General features: G+C 42.3%; 1 protein-coding gene across 1 annotated transcript in view; it reads left to right on the top strand.

Moving 5' to 3' along the window:
- Positions 1-16,837, top strand: part of LOC139736645 (paired box protein Pax-5-like) — a 36,935-nt gene extending 20,098 nt beyond the window's left edge. The window contains exons 5-9 of the mRNA XM_071647394.1: positions 13,304-13,479; positions 13,907-14,000; positions 14,509-14,649; positions 15,325-15,432; positions 16,392-16,837. Of these exons, the coding sequence (XP_071503495.1) occupies positions 13,304-13,479; positions 13,907-14,000; positions 14,509-14,649; positions 15,325-15,432; positions 16,392-16,837 (965 nt within the window). The remainder of the gene's footprint in view (positions 1-13,303; positions 13,480-13,906; positions 14,001-14,508; positions 14,650-15,324; positions 15,433-16,391) is intronic.
- Positions 16,838-17,101: the final 264 nt, after the last annotated feature.

The following is a 17,101-nucleotide window of genomic DNA, read 5'->3' as shown; positions in this document are numbered from 1 at the left end:
ATAAGATGTACGACTTCATGTAACAACCAGGGAATACAAATGTATCTTCCTATCTCTGTATAGAAATGTATATGTGTATATATCAATGTACTCATATATACATTGTCATGAAATTCTCCATACATACGCAAACGAGGCAAGAAGATAACATAGGGAACAGACAATGAGATGAGATGGTGGATGAAAATGACAATATATATTGTCAATTGTAGTTGGTAGGTAACTACATTAATGATGATGAAAAGGCTGTCAGTAGCCATGATGGGTATCATTATGTGGGGGCACGGTGGCATAGTGGATGAGACTCTTGCCTTTGAAACGGAGATCCCGAGTTCGAGTCCTATAGCGAGTGCGTACGTCCTTGGACAAGACGTTTTTACCCACGATGTCCTCCCTCTCGACCAAGATGTGAAAATGGGTACCTGGTAATGCTGAGGTAATAATGATGGCAGGTCCCTGGGAAAGAGCGATGATGAAGAGGCTACCCAGAGTAGATAAGACCCTATTGTTATTATTTTGATTGTCATTATCATTATCATAATCATTATTATTGTTATTATTATCAGTATCATTATAATTACTATCAGTAATAGTAGTAGCAGTAGTAGTAGTAGTAGTTGTTGTAGAAGTAGTAGTGTAGTCACCATCATCGTTATCATCGTTATTGTCATTATTATTGTTATCATTATCATTATCATTATCATCATCATCATTATCATTACAATCATCATCTTTATTGTTATCATCATCATCGTCATCATCATCATCATTATTGTGACTTTATTGTCAATGATACGATGCTCTGTACAAGTTATACGTTCTACGAATTGTCATGATGATAACCCAAACAAAAAAAAAGTTACTTTTTCATCACAGTTGAAAAGATTGCAATGGCAAAATGTCCACGTATAGTCAGTGAGAAAACGAGCTATATCAAAGCCCAATACAGGAAGGGGATGTTTACTGGTCTGTGTATCTGTGTGCATGGTGTGGGAGATGTACGCTTCCAGTTCTGTGAATTAATAGGATAGATGCTCCCTCGTTGCGAGTCGAGCTTGCCGAGTTACAAGTTGCTCTCTTTCCTCCAAAGTCTGCGAGCATGAAACGCCTCACCTTCCCCCGACATTATGCATAATTGATTTGCATATAACCTCACGAAAAAAAAAATTTGCATACTGGCACGGTGACCCGGGACTGGCCCCAAAACTCATTACGGTGAGTCATGTAATGACTTAGCTCGCCAGAAATCGTCGTCGATAGCCATAAAACTGCCGTCCCTTTAATGGCATCAATTTTGCAGTAGCCATATGAGAGCCAATTTTTCATTTTTTTTTTTCTCCCGTTCCCTCCTTGCCTCCCGAGTAGAGTAGACCATTACACACCCCAGGTTCACGCGGCCCCCAAGTGAAGGAGATAGGGCGGAAATTGGGACATCTCAATGGAAAACAAAAAGAAAATGATAATAGTTTCTCATTAACATAATCCCATCAAAACAATACCGCTATATTATAAGACAGCACAAAAAAGCTCGCAGTTCATTCAATCGGCCGACATGACATCAGGCGAGCAAACTGGCAAGATTTAGACAACCTCAAATGAAATGACATATGAACATTAAAAAAAAAGTGTCACCGAAACCTTTGTTAACAAATCATTTCTAATGAATTGCATATTAAAAAAAAAGCATGAAGGAAAAAAAAAATGACGGAAGCCCGCGAAGTAGCCAGTAGACGTAAAATGGAGTTGAAGTAGGCGAACAAAAGCTATGCAAACACAGATCTTGACTTAAGGCGCGTAGCCACTTAATATCAGCCATTCTGGACAAGGGGCTTGAGATTGAAAATAGATTATCTTTAAACACTTCATCTCTTTTTTTTTCCGAGGAGGGCTGACGCTGAAACGGTAGCCAGACGCATCGGCAAATGGGGAAGGAGCAATGCGCCGTGTCGTAATAATAGCCAATAAGTCAACAGCCCTGCGCTATCACAACACGCCGTTCGCGTCCACTTCATTTTTTTTTTCTTCTTCTTTTTCGTCACCTTACGGCTCCGGTATCGAACTGTGGGCTTTTATACATGCCTGATTTAAAAGTATTTAAAGACTCGTTTCTCTCTCATTTTATCTCTTTATTATTCTCCGTGATGTTCTTTTCTCTCTCTCCTTCTCTCTCTGTCCGTCTCTTACTGTGTATGACTGCATCTTCATAATATCACCCCAGGCAGTAATTTACACTTCAGCCGAGCGTGTTGAGAGCGCAGACCGATAATTCTGTCATTTAGGCGAGATTTAGTATGTTATTAAAGTCAAATCCTCAAGGGTTCTGAGGGCGAAGGGAAAAGTCCCCAGAATGCCGACTCTGTCCTAGCCTTTCCCGACTGTATTTCATCTAGACTGGTGTGCGGGGTGAGATCGTATATGCCCCAGGAAAGAAAAGAGAAAGAGGGAGAGATAGAGAAAAAATACATATACCTTGTGCCTGGAGATTTTTTAGACGGTGAGGGTGGGGCTTGTCGCATCGCCACCACCATTAGCGGTGACATACAGGCGTGTTCGTTTGAGCGTTCACCGCTTTTTCCTATTTTCCCCCCTTGATCAAACATCTGCCAGGACATTCCTGTGTGTAGGATTGAGTCAGAAGGATAGAGTGCAATCAGTTCAATGTCAGGGTTAGACCCACATTCTGTCCCCTTTCTCTCGCTCCTTTAAAAAGAGGGCAAACGCTGCTCTTTACGACTACGAGTCACAGTTCGGCACATAGTTCGGCACATCGAACACGTGTCGAACCCTATACAAATACGCCCTGCCGAATTTCTAGCAATTGACTTACAAAAATCAAAATAGATGATCTAAGTTGTTTTCTTCAACACAATTTTGCATGGGAATCCCGACAACTCGGAATTCCCCTCAAAATGACCAATTGAGTTTGCCAATCTCCAAACACATCATGCTAAGAAACTTAGCAGTGAGTTTTAAGTGGTTTAAAGTCAGTATTTTTACTCACTTTTAAAAAAAGGGGAAAAATGCGGATTCTCGTCACGACCGATCGACAACGTGTTGTAACTCGAACACGTGTATTTGTTACATGCGAACAGTGAGTCAGGAGGAGAGGACAGTCCATCAATCGGTATGAAAATGATATTCCGAGTCATCATACGTCGGAGGTGGAGCAGTGTGCAAAAAACCGGCGGGCATTTATTCTGTTGCCGTTTTGAGGGAGGGGGGGGGGGAACAAAAAAAAAAAGGAAAGAAAGACAGCCTCGAGCGTGCTGAAAGAATGCATGATTATGACTAAATTGTAGTGAGCAATGAGGGGATCGGGGAGGCATGACTCGCATGCGAGCCGGCGGGTTTCGAAGCTGGACAAGAATATGAAATTAGATCATTACCCGGACAAGCCAGACTTGGGTGTTCGTGTGTGTGTATGTGTGTGTCTGTGTGTGCTTTATTATTGGTTCTGTGGCACTTGCCTCCATTGCATTTTTTTTTTTGAATGATTAAAACTGAACATCTCCATGCTTACAAAGCTTGTTGGTGGTGTATGATAGGTGTATATTATAGTATGCATATGGGTTAGCGTGGGAGGTTGCGAGGCTTCCAAAATGATTGGGAATGCGGTGGCCGAATGAAGAGTATAGGCGAAGGGGTAGGGAAACGAGCAAATTGCTGTCTTGGGAAGACGGGGGGAAGGCCTTCTGGCACGCTCCGTAGCTCCGCTGATGAACGGACATTATCACGAGGGAGCCAGCGGAGGGTGACGATGCGACAGTCAAACCTCGGCTCACAGCAGCAAAATTTCGTTTTACACCAGACCTGATGGCTTACACCGTGTCTGATAGACGGAAGTAAAACTGGGTCACATTTTTTATTATATATTATCAAAGAAGCAATGAGCAATTAAGCATAGCATGCCCAGTAAACAAGAACAAAAAGTAGAAGAGAAGAGAAAGAGTTAATAATGAGAGGAAGCATCATAACTGAATGTTGAAAATTATCTGTTCTCACAGCATAATACTCTTGGATACGTTTTGAACGCGCAGATGTTGTAACTGACGTAATCTTCTCATCATTTTATCTTTTGGTGAAGCTTGCATAGAGAGGCTAGGTTATCATGAAAAATCTTGGTCTGCTCTTCGGGGAGTATGTATCGATGATGCCCACGTGGGGTCAAGCCGCCGAGCCGACCGTTATTCTATCGTTACGCCGACGCTATGGCGATGCGGATCAGTGCGCGCTCCACTAAAGAAGACCTGTAGTAAATCTTGCCGTAGCCATTTCCCGGGTACGAATGAATTGTCACTTGACAACATGTGCTGACCGCTTCAGTTTCTGACAAAACACGTGCTCTTTGAATAAATTTTCATTGAAAACAGCACTTCAATGCTTTCAGACATTTTTCTTTGGCAAACATATAGATAACACAGCGCCGCATTTGATTTTCCGAACACTACACTGTGGCGTGGTTTGGGAGTTCATCCGATGACCTTTTATTCATTTCGGCAGATATAGCATATGCATCTTGGAAACACATCAACGACACGCCTGACGAGAAATTATTTTTGGCAAAACCTGTTTTCCTATCAGTGTCTTCCCTCACCCCCACCCCACCCCCATTCTCATCGTCTGTCTCCGCGTGTGCCTGGCGACCGACGTGAGATGGAGGAGGAAGGGGAGATTGGATGACGGGCTGACCGAGGTCGTGCCGAGTCGTGGTCGGTCCGACTCGGGCTCGTCTTGCCTCTCGTCAAGGCATGCAAAGCAGGAAGGGGACCGGACCGGCGAGAAGCCCTGTCATTTCAATCACGTGGAGGTTCCTTTCACCTCCTCCTCCCGCATTTTTTTCTCTTCTGTCTTTATCTTCCGTTCCTTTTTCTTTTCAACCTACTGCCTGCCAGCCTTCAAAATAATCGACTCTCCACGCCCACTTTGTCGCGTCATTACAAGACGACCCTGTAAATCTTTTATATTCCCGTTATGATATTTTCCGCATAGATTATTGTATTTAGCCAATTCCGTCCCTCTGTCACCTTTACCCAATTCAAAATATTCATGGTTATCGAAACGGGCACTTGTGTGTGTGTGTGTGTGTGTGTGTGTGTGTGTGTGTGTGTGTGCTGCGCGCGCGCCGCGTGTGTGTGTGTGTTGGACAGCAAAAGAATAAAGCTCGACCTAACGCCATAACAACACCGCCAACGATCGAAACTCTATTATATGCGAGTTATTTTATTTTGGTTATTATAATATTCCTCGTTTACTATGAGTGTATCTATCACAATATAGACTATAATAGTCTTCGTGACATCCCAAATTTCCCTGTCAATTCTCTCCTTGTGCGAGAATCCAATTAATCTCTTCTCTGATTTTTCTACCTCCTTTAGGAAAATTTCCTCTTTCCTTTTTTCTCTCCCTCCCTCAGCCTCTCTCTTTCTTTCTTCAAGTATTCAAACTATCGAAGATATTCAGTCAGGTCCAGTGACTGTAACACAATAACCCTACTCATTAAAATCCCGTCCCTGGCAATGCTATGAAGAAGAAGAAGAAGAAGGAGAAGGAGAAAAAAAGGACCGCGCGCTCCAGCAAAAGTCTTCCAGCGTCCGTGACCCTCCGCCTCTCGCTGCCGACGCAGCCCGAACTCGACTCGGGGAAAGAAGTGTGAGAGCATACGAGCCCTGGGAATCGGCGCGCATCCGCGGACACTATCAAATAGTGCTTGAATTATTTCCCATCCAATACCATTATAATCGTGAAAGCAAATGCGCATAGAGGGAAAACAAAAACAAAAACAAACTCAAAAAAAAGGGGGGGGGGGGGGAGAGCATGAGCAATCTTGCTGCAGCTCTGCAGGGACGATGAAAAGGGGCAGCACGGATTGGATGCAATATATTTCCGAAGTTAACAGCCAATGCCTAATTTTACTTTCGGAACAAGAGAAAGAGAGTGGTTCGTCGGTGTCGAAAATAGGCTAGGATGTACAAACCTTCACCTAAAATGTCTTTCTTCCACTAGCGCCATTCTTCTGCCGAGATTATAGCCTGTGTAAGGCAGGAGGCGGTGCAAGATCGTTAAAAAGAGCTCAAGCTCGGAGCGACATCGTTTTTAAAATCCCTACTGGCATCATTAGAACGTTTTCTCGGGTCATTCCAGTCAGCCATCTCCCCGTCTCGCAAAAAAAAAAAAATTATAAACACTAAAACATACAAACAAAAAAGGGAAATTAAAAGGGCAACCCCTATACGCATTTGAAAAAACAATTTGATGCGATTTGAGACGCCTTTTGAGCAACGTCACGCTTGTTTAAGCTGGACTCGAGACGAATTTCTTGATTTTCTGACGTGACGCTCAACACGTCATAACGTTCTCAGTTGATTACAGTATAATGCACACGCACGCACACACACACATACACATAGACACATACATACATTTGTGTAGCTACATCTATTTATGTATATTTATATATATATATACATAAACATATATATATATATATATATATATATATATATATATATCAACGTGCGTGTGTGTGTGTGTATGTATATAAGGTCACAGGCTAACATCTTTTCTTCCTGCCTCTCTCTCTCGTTTCCCACCCTACCAGACTCACGAATAAATATTTTACACAACAGAGGAGATACTCCCTTACCAACATACACACCTACAACACACATACACACACACACACACACACACACACACAACACACACACACACTCGAACACATGCACACGGATCGTGTTTTTTCGCTTTGCCTTGGATTGTCGTTTCATTTCTCCGATTTCTCATCAAATAATGATTCCGCAACGAAGTGGAGTGTTCATGAAATTAGACATGGATATTTAGCGCTTACGCAGGTTGAAAATGATATCATCAGATGGCCGGTCTCTGCATCCAGCGACATATTATTATCATTATTATATACATATATGTTCCATCTCTCTCCGTCTACCGACGGGATGGTGACCACTTTAGAGTAAAGATCTCAGTAGGAGCAGACAAGAGACAGGGGGAAATATCACTCGGGTTTAATTGATCTCTGTAGGTCAAAGCATTATACTGAGGCGAGGGAAATACAAAGTACTTGGCATGGTCCTTACACTATTATTTGTTTGTCTCTTTGTTTGTGATGGTTCTTTATTAAAGTATCTATTTTATCAGAATGTTATTACAAACTATTTATGACAGAAACGGGAAGACTTCGAAAGGAGATAACTTAAATCTACGGCTAGCTCGACTGTATCACTAAAATCTTGTAACGAATTGAAAATATATTTCATGTTCATCGGTCGTGTCGATTAGCACCATTAATTTGTGAGAACGTGCGTTATGTGTGTGAGTGTGTGTGTGTGTGTGTGCGCGTGCGCGCGAGTGCGTTTATGTATTAGTGTTTTGTATATCTGTGTGTGTGCACGAAGGAGGGATTCATTCTATGTCGAAGAGGGGGGGGGGGGCATGGTGTATGGATGAACGAACCGGCCGCTTCTACATTACATTGCAATGTACTTTCTTCGACATAACGTCATGACGTACAAACGGCACCGCACATTACCCAGGACACGACGAGCAGTCGATAATTGAAGACCAATTATTTCCGCCGAATTAGGAAATGCCTGATAGCCCTTCCGCTTCACTTTTCCGTCACACTCAAAGCGCTGATCGGATGAAGTCCCTCGACCGCAAAGCCGCACGTATCAACACAGTGGCATTTGCATGCCGTTTTGGGGGCAGGCAGCTATATAGCGCGCCATATTGCGCATGCATAGCTATAATGCACACGCGCGTAAGTCAAGTGGTGTTAATTCTACTGGATGTAAGTCAAGTCGAGCGAAAATGATTTCGATAATGAAGGTGCTTGCTTGACCTATACCCTGGAGAAGTAACCTTACTTAATAGCCCTACTGACCTTAGAATACCAGGACGACACTGTAATGTCGGTCACGTCGAATCTCTCCAGAAGTGGTTCGATGTGCGATGTTGCGCGCATGTTTTCTGACGAAATATAATGAAGAATCCGGCTTCCACGGCAACATCCACAATGGCAATGCAAGTAAGAGGATATTGCTCGAGAGGGGGGGGGGGGGGGGGGATTACGGGAACATGCAGTGCTTTAATCAAATTGATCCATTACCATACTTTTCTTCCCCATTGACAGAGTAGGCCTATTAACCAGCTATTCTTTCGTTATTAAATCTCATGGATTGATCATTCCGGGGATGACATTGATATACGCGATCACACGCACTGAGCATACATGGGTGTATATACGGTGTGGATTTTGACAACGTACGGTTTGAGGATATTACAAAGCCCCTTCAAAAATGCCTCTTTTCTTTCTGGTTTAAACGAATGTATATGCAATTCTATAGATAGAAATTGGAGGGAATTAGGTGAGGGAAGCTATGCTGACGACTAACAACGGCTGAAGGGATAACCACATCATCTGGTCACCCATGGGATACAGCTAGCCGTCGGATTAAAGACGGGCGGAAATTGACGAATCACTCGGAGAATGCCCCTTGGGCGCTTAGAATTTGAGCCCTTTTATTCCCGAGATTGATCTATTGGTTACAGCCTGAGAAGACGACGTAACTGCCGAGAGCTTTTTTTATTGGATAATAGATGGCGTTGATAGGTTAGAACAAAAGCGATCAAACTAAGCCGAACCTGCTTTTAGATATAGAGGAAGGGCAAAATATCTATACGATATCTATAGGTGACCAGATGCTGTGCACAAAAAAAAAAAGAAAACGGAAAAGAAAAAGGAAAAGTAGCTGAATTCTATGCGTTCGTAGGACCAAGACTGCTTGCGACTAAGCGTAGACAGAAAGAAGATAGAGATATACACTTCTTCATTTATTACCACTGACAAGATATATTTTGTTTTACTTTCTTGTTGTTGTTATTGTTGTTTTTTTCCGCGTAACTTGGGTTTCCGTTGATATATAATGCATACACATTATTCACGTGTCCTCTATCCGCCATCTTCTGAGGCGCGCACCCACCAAAAGAGCGCCTTTTGAAGATCATTTAAATATCTTGCGACAATCGTCTCGGGCGAAGTGATAAAGTCATAGGTTTCCTTTAGATTTTCAAATTAGTCATAATATACTGATTTGATTTCGTCACAGCGTCCATCGTCTAATAACCCTACTAATATGAACACGGAAAGAACCATCGTCGGGTTTGGTGCCAAGATTTGTTACAATGAGATCTGCTTGAAACTCATTATCTAGGCATTTTCGGAAAAGTGATAATACAAGAATGCTTTCGAAAAATCAGGAGCATCAAAACATGTGATTATAATTATTACGTATAGGTTGCCCCAATGACTTCCCATTGCCGGAATAGTTCAGATTTTTTTTCGCATTTTTTGTGGGTGCTGAGCTTGGGACGCTCACGAGAATTTTTATTGGCTTGTTCCATTCAATCGAATCGTTTCTAAATTGTCTGAGGTTTTCTCGGACACTTCGATTCAAATAGACGCAAGGTCGGCGCGTTGTACTTTTCAAGAGGTCAGAAAGTTACGTGTATAAGAGATCCGATACTGGCAGAATTGCATTTCATGAGACATAATCTCTCTGTGGTATTAGCCAAAATAATTGTGAGGATGTATTTCACGACGATACGTGGCAACAACATCAACAACAACAACAACTACAAAAATCATGGATGTGTTTATACTTAAACCTATTATGCGCGGTATGTGAATATCAAAGCAAATATTCTTCAGCCAAAAGGCAACACATACTTCCTATCAACATCGCCTCGTCACCTCACGTCGAATGTTCATTTCAGTCAAAGTATTCCTCTGGACGACATGATTTCAATGCTCCATGGCAACAATTACTATCTTGAAGTACGTCAAAGTTTAAAGTTCAGAGTTCAAATTTATTTTCTATTCCATCAAATAAACAGAGAAAATTATATACAATGTATAAGCGGAACATATTTGTAATAATTGCAAAAACGTAAATGAACAAAACACATGTGAAAATGAGTAACAAAATGAAGAAAACGTAATTGTATTTTTTTTTGGTGCATACGTACTGTGGCTCTTAAACTGATAACACGACTCCAGAGAGATCGCGCTGCTCATGGGAGACTTGAGGCGAAACGAGACCCTTGTGACACTGGCACAGGACTGGACGGGGAGGCGGCTCGCAGTGTCTCACTCTGAAGCCTTGTCACTCCTTACCTTGGGCGATTATTATGTTAGCGCTTTTGTTGCGCTTTTCTTTTTTTCGTGAAGAGGAAGCGTGGTTTCTGAATGAACTGAACACTTTAAGAGTCCCCTGATGGATTAAGCTCTATGGACTGAAGTTTCATTAATTATGATGCAAATAATTGACTGCGTATCTTTCAAAACAGTCGTTTTTTGTGTGTTATCTTCATGTATGGATGCAGCGCAATAACAAGGCATCACGAGGAAATGTAACTCTACTATAGGGTGCCGATTTATCAAACTATTGCGCAACTTGATTGTTCAAAGAAAAAAAGAGTTGGACTTGCAACATTAGTTGCGATGAGTTTTAAGGGTTTTAAGTGAGTGTGTGCGTGTGTTTGAGTGTGTGTGAGAAAGAGAGATAGTGGGGGGGGATCCTCACTAGGAGATATGCCTAGTTGACTCTGTGAATATACACCAAGAGTGAACCGACCGACGTTCGGAAGAGATCGGTTTTCCTCGGCGCCTGCTGAGCGGACTAACGAGCGGAGCGTGCAGTGGAGGGAGGGAGAGAGTGGGGCATTAGAGGGTGACACGCGCGGCTAATAAACGAACCAGGACGCAACCGTGGTGCGACAGATGTTGGACGGACAATGGGATAAAACAAGGGAAAGTGGTGGAACAGCCCCGTTTGACCAGGGGAGCACTTTTCGGGGGGAATGGTGTCAGTTTAGACGGAAGCAGCTTGTTGGATCAGAGGGGATCCCAAGAGAGTGCGCCACTTCGGCCGGGATATCCCCTAGCCACGTTCTAAGCACCACGTTCTTCCAGGGAACGCTCACGCCAACGATATGCCTCTATCTAGCAGTGGAAATATGAGTCTTGGAACGAAGCTTTTAGTCCCCCGTCCTACCATGGGCGTTTGTGACTTAAACAAATACACTCGATCTCGAGATAAGTGAATGTTAATGAGAAGTTGATGGAGCGGGAGGGGAATTTTGTGAAAGACAAGCTGAATTTAAAGGGCCCCTCATGCCACTACAGGCTGTCTACTTAAGACAGGAATGTGTTGGCATATTGTACAAAACAAAACTGCAGGCGGCCCGCGATTAAAGTTGAAAAACAAAATATTTCTTTGTATAGATAATGCCTTTACCAACATCCATTGTTTGAGACTTGCTTCAGTGATGTTCAAATATCAGTATGATATTTTGCTTAAGTTTTTTTCTCTCCTGGTTTGTTGTTGTTGTTGTTTTTGGTGAAAGAGAGCTTTGAATTTAAACATTCTCTAATGTCGTGACAACCTAACTCAGCCACGAATGTTTCTGCCTTTTACTGATAATGTAGCACGATTAATTTCGGTAATATTCAAAGACAGGCGTATGTACATGAATTCCTTTCACACATCAAGCCAGGACATGCAAAATATCAACCATCGATGAAAAGTTGATTTATCTAAACCCCCTCATTTGCTGGCGTTGATTCCTCATGCAGCCACGCATTAGTGAAGAGAATGAATTCTTCAAACATACAATCTTCAAACAAAATCTGACGGCAAAACATTCGACGTGAAAAAGGTAGGCGGTGTGTGAGGAGAACTCCTGCTTCGCTCCGAGATAAATGTAGAGTTGGTGTTGGTTTACGTTCTGTGATGTTGTGATAGTGTCGGGTTCACGGCAGTCTCCCCCTAACGGCTGGCCCGTGTAATGATAGCTCGACCGTCTGGCGAGGAGATGGAGCGGCGGCGCGCGGCGCGAAAACCCGTTCCAACAACACCATTACTTCATGACAAGTACTGTATATCAACGTGGTTTCTTTACAAAAAAAAAATGTACGGCAAGAATGCTAACTTTACAAAAATGATGAAAAACGAAAACTAATAAATATGACAACTCCTTCTTTTTTTACGCTAAAACGTTGATAATTTCACATAGAGACGTGCTTCGAGAGCAAGCATATTCTTGAATATCGGCGTTACAAGCGAGATGTAGTGAGGGATCCAGTCGCGATTTCTCCGCATGATCGTCAGCCAAATTATGTCCAGACTTCCATATTTTCAGACGTCCGTCCGTCATATCAGATATGAAAGTGTGCGTGTGTGTGTGTGTGTGTGTGTGTGTGTGTGTGTGTGTATGTGTGTGTGTGTGTACGTGTATATTGTAAATATCTTTCCAGTCTTAAAATGATTACGCACACCACACACATCTCGCCATTGTACGTGACCAGAAAACTCGACGGGCGGAAAGAACAGTGAGGGTGTGTTCTGTCCGTACAGGGCCTGCTCCGTTTACTGCTATGAGGCGCATACGCCAAATAAGGCGTGATATATTGACATTCTCACTCGTCAATTTGTAAACAGAGTCCGCGGAATCGCCGATGGTTTAGCTCCGATGTCGGCCAGCCTCCGAAGCGCCGCGATTTCTCGACGCCCGGCGAAGGTTTCGCCGATAACCTTACACGAAAGTGACGCAGGCTGTCGTGAAAGGAAAATAATGCGGTCGAAATATCCGAGAAACTCGATTTGTGCATTTTTAACTTCTTTTACTCTTCTGAGTCCCTGATCTCTACGATATCCATGCATTGATGTCACCTAATGACAGTTCTGTGACTGCATATAGTGTGTAATGTCGATGATTTTAGAAGAGGGAAAATAGCCAACAACTGCACATTTATATGTTAGTGGGTCCCTTAGGGATTTGTTCCAATGAGAGATATTCATTCTATACGTTGGTATGTCTGACGATTCGTAACGCTCATCCTTATCAAGAAGAGTTATAAAAGAAACACTTGACATTTACCATGAGAATGACGTGATCACAGAAAGGCAATAATAAGAATAATGATGATGGTGATTTGTTTTATTTTTCATTATCATCTCGAATAAAAATATTGTCTTCCTCATCTGTGAAGAATAAAGAATAAACAATTTTCCCCTCAGTGTGGTCATTTTCATTTGTACTATGTCAGTAACATTACCATGATCATCTTCATCAGAACAGTATGTAGTAGCAATGTAGCATCTCCTTTGTAGTGACCATCATCTTCGTTATCATCATTATTGCTACTGATATTATTATTCATTGCTATCAGCAACTATTTCTAACGCCATTATCCCTATCTCAATTATTCTTTCGTCTCGTGTAGAAAGCGGAGCAGGGCACGATACACAGTCGGCTCTGGCCGAAGAGGCCCGGAAGATGATGAAGACAAACAGTGGTGCCTTCTCACCCCATCAAATCGAGGCCATGGAGAAGGCGTGTAACCCTTCCCTCTACCCCGACGTCTACCGCAAAGACTTAACTCAGGATAGCCGAGGACAGGTAAGAGGAAAAGAAGACTACCAACCGAGCGTGTTGTCGATGACGACTGTGATCACGATGATCTCTATATTGTATCGATAATGATGGTTGTGAAGATGCTTGTGATATTTGTCGATGATCATGATAACGATGCTTGATTGCGGTGATGAGGCATATAAAGATAATGATAACAATGGTGATGATGATGATGATGGTGATAATGATGTTGTTGATGACGACGATGTTGATATTGAAGCTGGTAAGGATGACGACGACGATGATAATGATGATGATGATGATGATGTTGATGTCGATGATGTTGATAATGAAGCTGATAAGGATGATGATTACGGTGATGATGATAATGATGATGACGATGACGACGCCGACGACTATGACTTTATATAATAAGTTGCTGAACTATAATTATTGCTCCGTCTCTTTGCAGGTTGGTATGCCAATCTCGAGTGCGGCAGATTACCATCACGCCAACATCGAAGCACAGCGCCATCATGCGGTTTCATCAGGGTACCATCAATCGGGTGAGTTGACTTAACCCGTTGAAGACTTGTCCGGAGTATATTCGGGCAGGTGTCTATGGGAAATACGCGTTGTAGCAAAATCAGCCTGTCCTCAATGGGTTAATACAAGCACCATGACAAGTAGCGCCAGAGGATCTAAACATGTCATCTCCTGATTCAAAAGAAACCCAGAATTTTGTCGAAATATCTTTTTCTTCTTTTTCTTCTTTGATGGAAATAAATAAATTATTAAATTGAATTGAAAATTTGAAATATCATGTATAAACCATTAGGTCTAAACATATTTCCTTTTTCTTTTCTTTATTTTTGCCGTGAAAAGATGTTAGAGATTGAATCAAACAAATGCAAACGTTGGTAAATATCATCCGATCGTAGATGTCACCACTTTGCTTGAATGCAGAAATTAGTCAGCTTATGCATTGAAGAAGAATAACAAGCTAGGAAAGCAGTGGCTGCAGTAATCATATACTAAGACTTGTATGTTTGATTTCGCTTATCCTTGCAATAGGTCAAGGCAGGGACATGAATGCGCTGCATGGCTACCCAGCCTCGTCTCAAGGCGGCTACTCCAGTGGCTCCGTGACCGGTATTGTGCCTCCTCTTGTGCTTCCTCCTGGTAGTGGATCTTACGGTCACGGTGGCAGGGAAGGTAAGAGGACAGTGCGGCTTGAATGTAGACTAGGAATCGAGCATGCCGTAATATGCAGTAAACCTTTCTAGTAGTATAATCGTGTACGGTTTTCTTTTTACCCTATACGTGAAGGTGTCAACTTATTCATAAACAATAATGTACTGATGTCGAAAGGTAATGTCGGAGTACTATGAGGGGAAACTTGATTCATAGCTGTTCATTAAAAAAAAAGAATTTTTTAACATGGATTGGAGGAATTTGTTCAAAGACATTTGTTACCAACATCTGTTACCAAAGCTGAATTGTTAAAGAACTACTTCAAGCATACTGTGGTAATCACGTGCAGATACCACACCAAGCAAAGCAAAGCAGAAACGACTCTTTTACAAAGCTGACTAACACAATATGAAATATTTGCTAATCAGCAATATCATTATCAAACTGAGTCTTGTGAAAGATGAAAGCTAATAATGTTTTAGAAAAACCTCTGGAAAAAAAGACAAACAAACACAATAACAAGAAAAATCACTCATAATATCAGAATAAATACAGTATGAGAAAGATTGAAGTCGAACAAAAGACATGCCACCGAATCGAAGTTGGTAAGAGTTTAACACAGATAAAGTGCGTGCACCAATGCTCTCAACTTAAGTGTGTGCGCCTTGTTTTTTATCCCCATTATGTCTGCATCAGGTGACTACTCGTCCCAGTTTTCTCAGTACAATCATCCCCACTCCCAGTTCTCGGTTCCCGGTCACTACAACGACTGGCAACGCTACGCGGGTACCCAGAGTCTGCTAAGTAAGTAATCCTGTAAGTATTATCGGTTGACGGAATCGAAGACCACGCCCCCATCTTGATGATGGGTGTGGCTCTTGGTTCTTTGTTTGTTTATATGTTTATATGTTTGTGTGTTTGATTATTTTCACTCACTTTGCCTCTCTCTCACACACACATATACTATATCTCATCATTCCTATTTGTCCGTGTGCCCACTCCTTCGTCTGTCCGTACGTCCGTTTGTCCATCTCTCTGTCTGTCTTGTCTGAAACGGTGATAATATGATATGTATAGTAATTTTAGTAATATGATATGTATAGTATATCATTATTATCATAGTATATTATGATAGTTTATCATAACACTATGACACAAATCGTACGTGCTCAAATGGCAAGATGATTACAAACAAACAGACAAAAAATGAGGAAAAGAAAAGCGTGGTTTCTGCTACGTTTGAATGTCGAATTCATTGATGCTCTTTTTAAGTGCGTACCTAGGTATATCTAAGTGCAATAACGTTGAGAAAACATATAGAAATATAAAATGTAGTGGATGGCGGACATACGTATGATATATAGGTATATTCATTTATTTATTTGTTTCTTTTTTTATTTTCATGCACTCGTTAGACCCATTCTTTGACTGATATGCCCACACTAGATGCGATATGAGTGACTGTGTAATGCTTGTTTATTAATCATCCGTATTCTGCATTTATCTCTCCTTTTAATCAGTCTTTTGTGTCTGGTCCTTCCTCCACGTGTAATGTTTACCCTGGTTTTAACGTTTGTATTCTGTTTGTCTCTTTGTCTTTTTTCTTTCCCCTCTCCCCCCCCCCCCCACCTCTCCACCTGTCTTCACACTACATTTCGTCATTCATACACTTTAACAATATTACACTTGCACAGACTATGGCTATCAATAGGCCTGACAACGTTGTATGACGTCACAACCTCTTTTCTGCCCCCTCTCAATAGCAAAGCAAAGCGGGTCTCACGTAGCAGCGCATGTGCAGATGTCATCGCACAACAACCACGTGACCAGTCAACACCAGCAACAGCAGCAACATCAGGCGCAGATGCTGCAGCAACAGCAGAGCCATCAGACCCACCTACAACCGCAGGCGTCATCCCAACCCGGTGTTCTAGGCGATCAGCACGGGCGCGTGGTGTCGCCACATAGTGGCAGCCACCCGCCGCAACAACCCTCCCAACCGCAGCAGCCGCAGATGACCCACAGTCCCATCTCGCTAGCAACCACGATTGCGTCGTCGCCCGACAGCAATGCCATTGGTATTTCCTCGAATCCGAACGCAGAGGCGCGTAGTACGAACGTTCTTGACTTACGCACGGGCGGGGCTACTACCGCAACAGCACCAGGCATCAAGCGACAGAACAGCCCACAGCAATACGGCATCCACTGATACGCAGTTACACTCCAGCGCAGAATATTAGTACGAGCATATATCCTTCGCCTTCACTAGCGCATGCCGAAAACTCCATTTGTTCGTAAAGAACAGCGCTTTTCATTTTTCTCTCATTGTAAAGAGAACAAACTCAGTCAGAAGATATTTTAACAACTGTGGTTGATGCAATGAATATGTATTTCGATTTGTTATTCTTTGTTTTGTTTGGTCCACCTACGACTGTTACTTAAAAGGCTTATTTTGCATTTCTGCACGACGAAC

The sequence above is a fragment of the Diadema antillarum genome, unplaced genomic scaffold (genome assembly GCF_040938485.1).
Source record: "Diadema antillarum isolate AM-2024a unplaced genomic scaffold, OU_Dant_1.0 seq00000660_RagTag, whole genome shotgun sequence".
NCBI lineage: Eukaryota > Metazoa > Echinodermata > Echinoidea > Diadematoida > Diadematidae > Diadema > Diadema antillarum.
The sequence above is the reverse complement of the archived record's forward strand: the minus strand, read 5'-3'. Positions and strand labels throughout refer to the sequence as shown.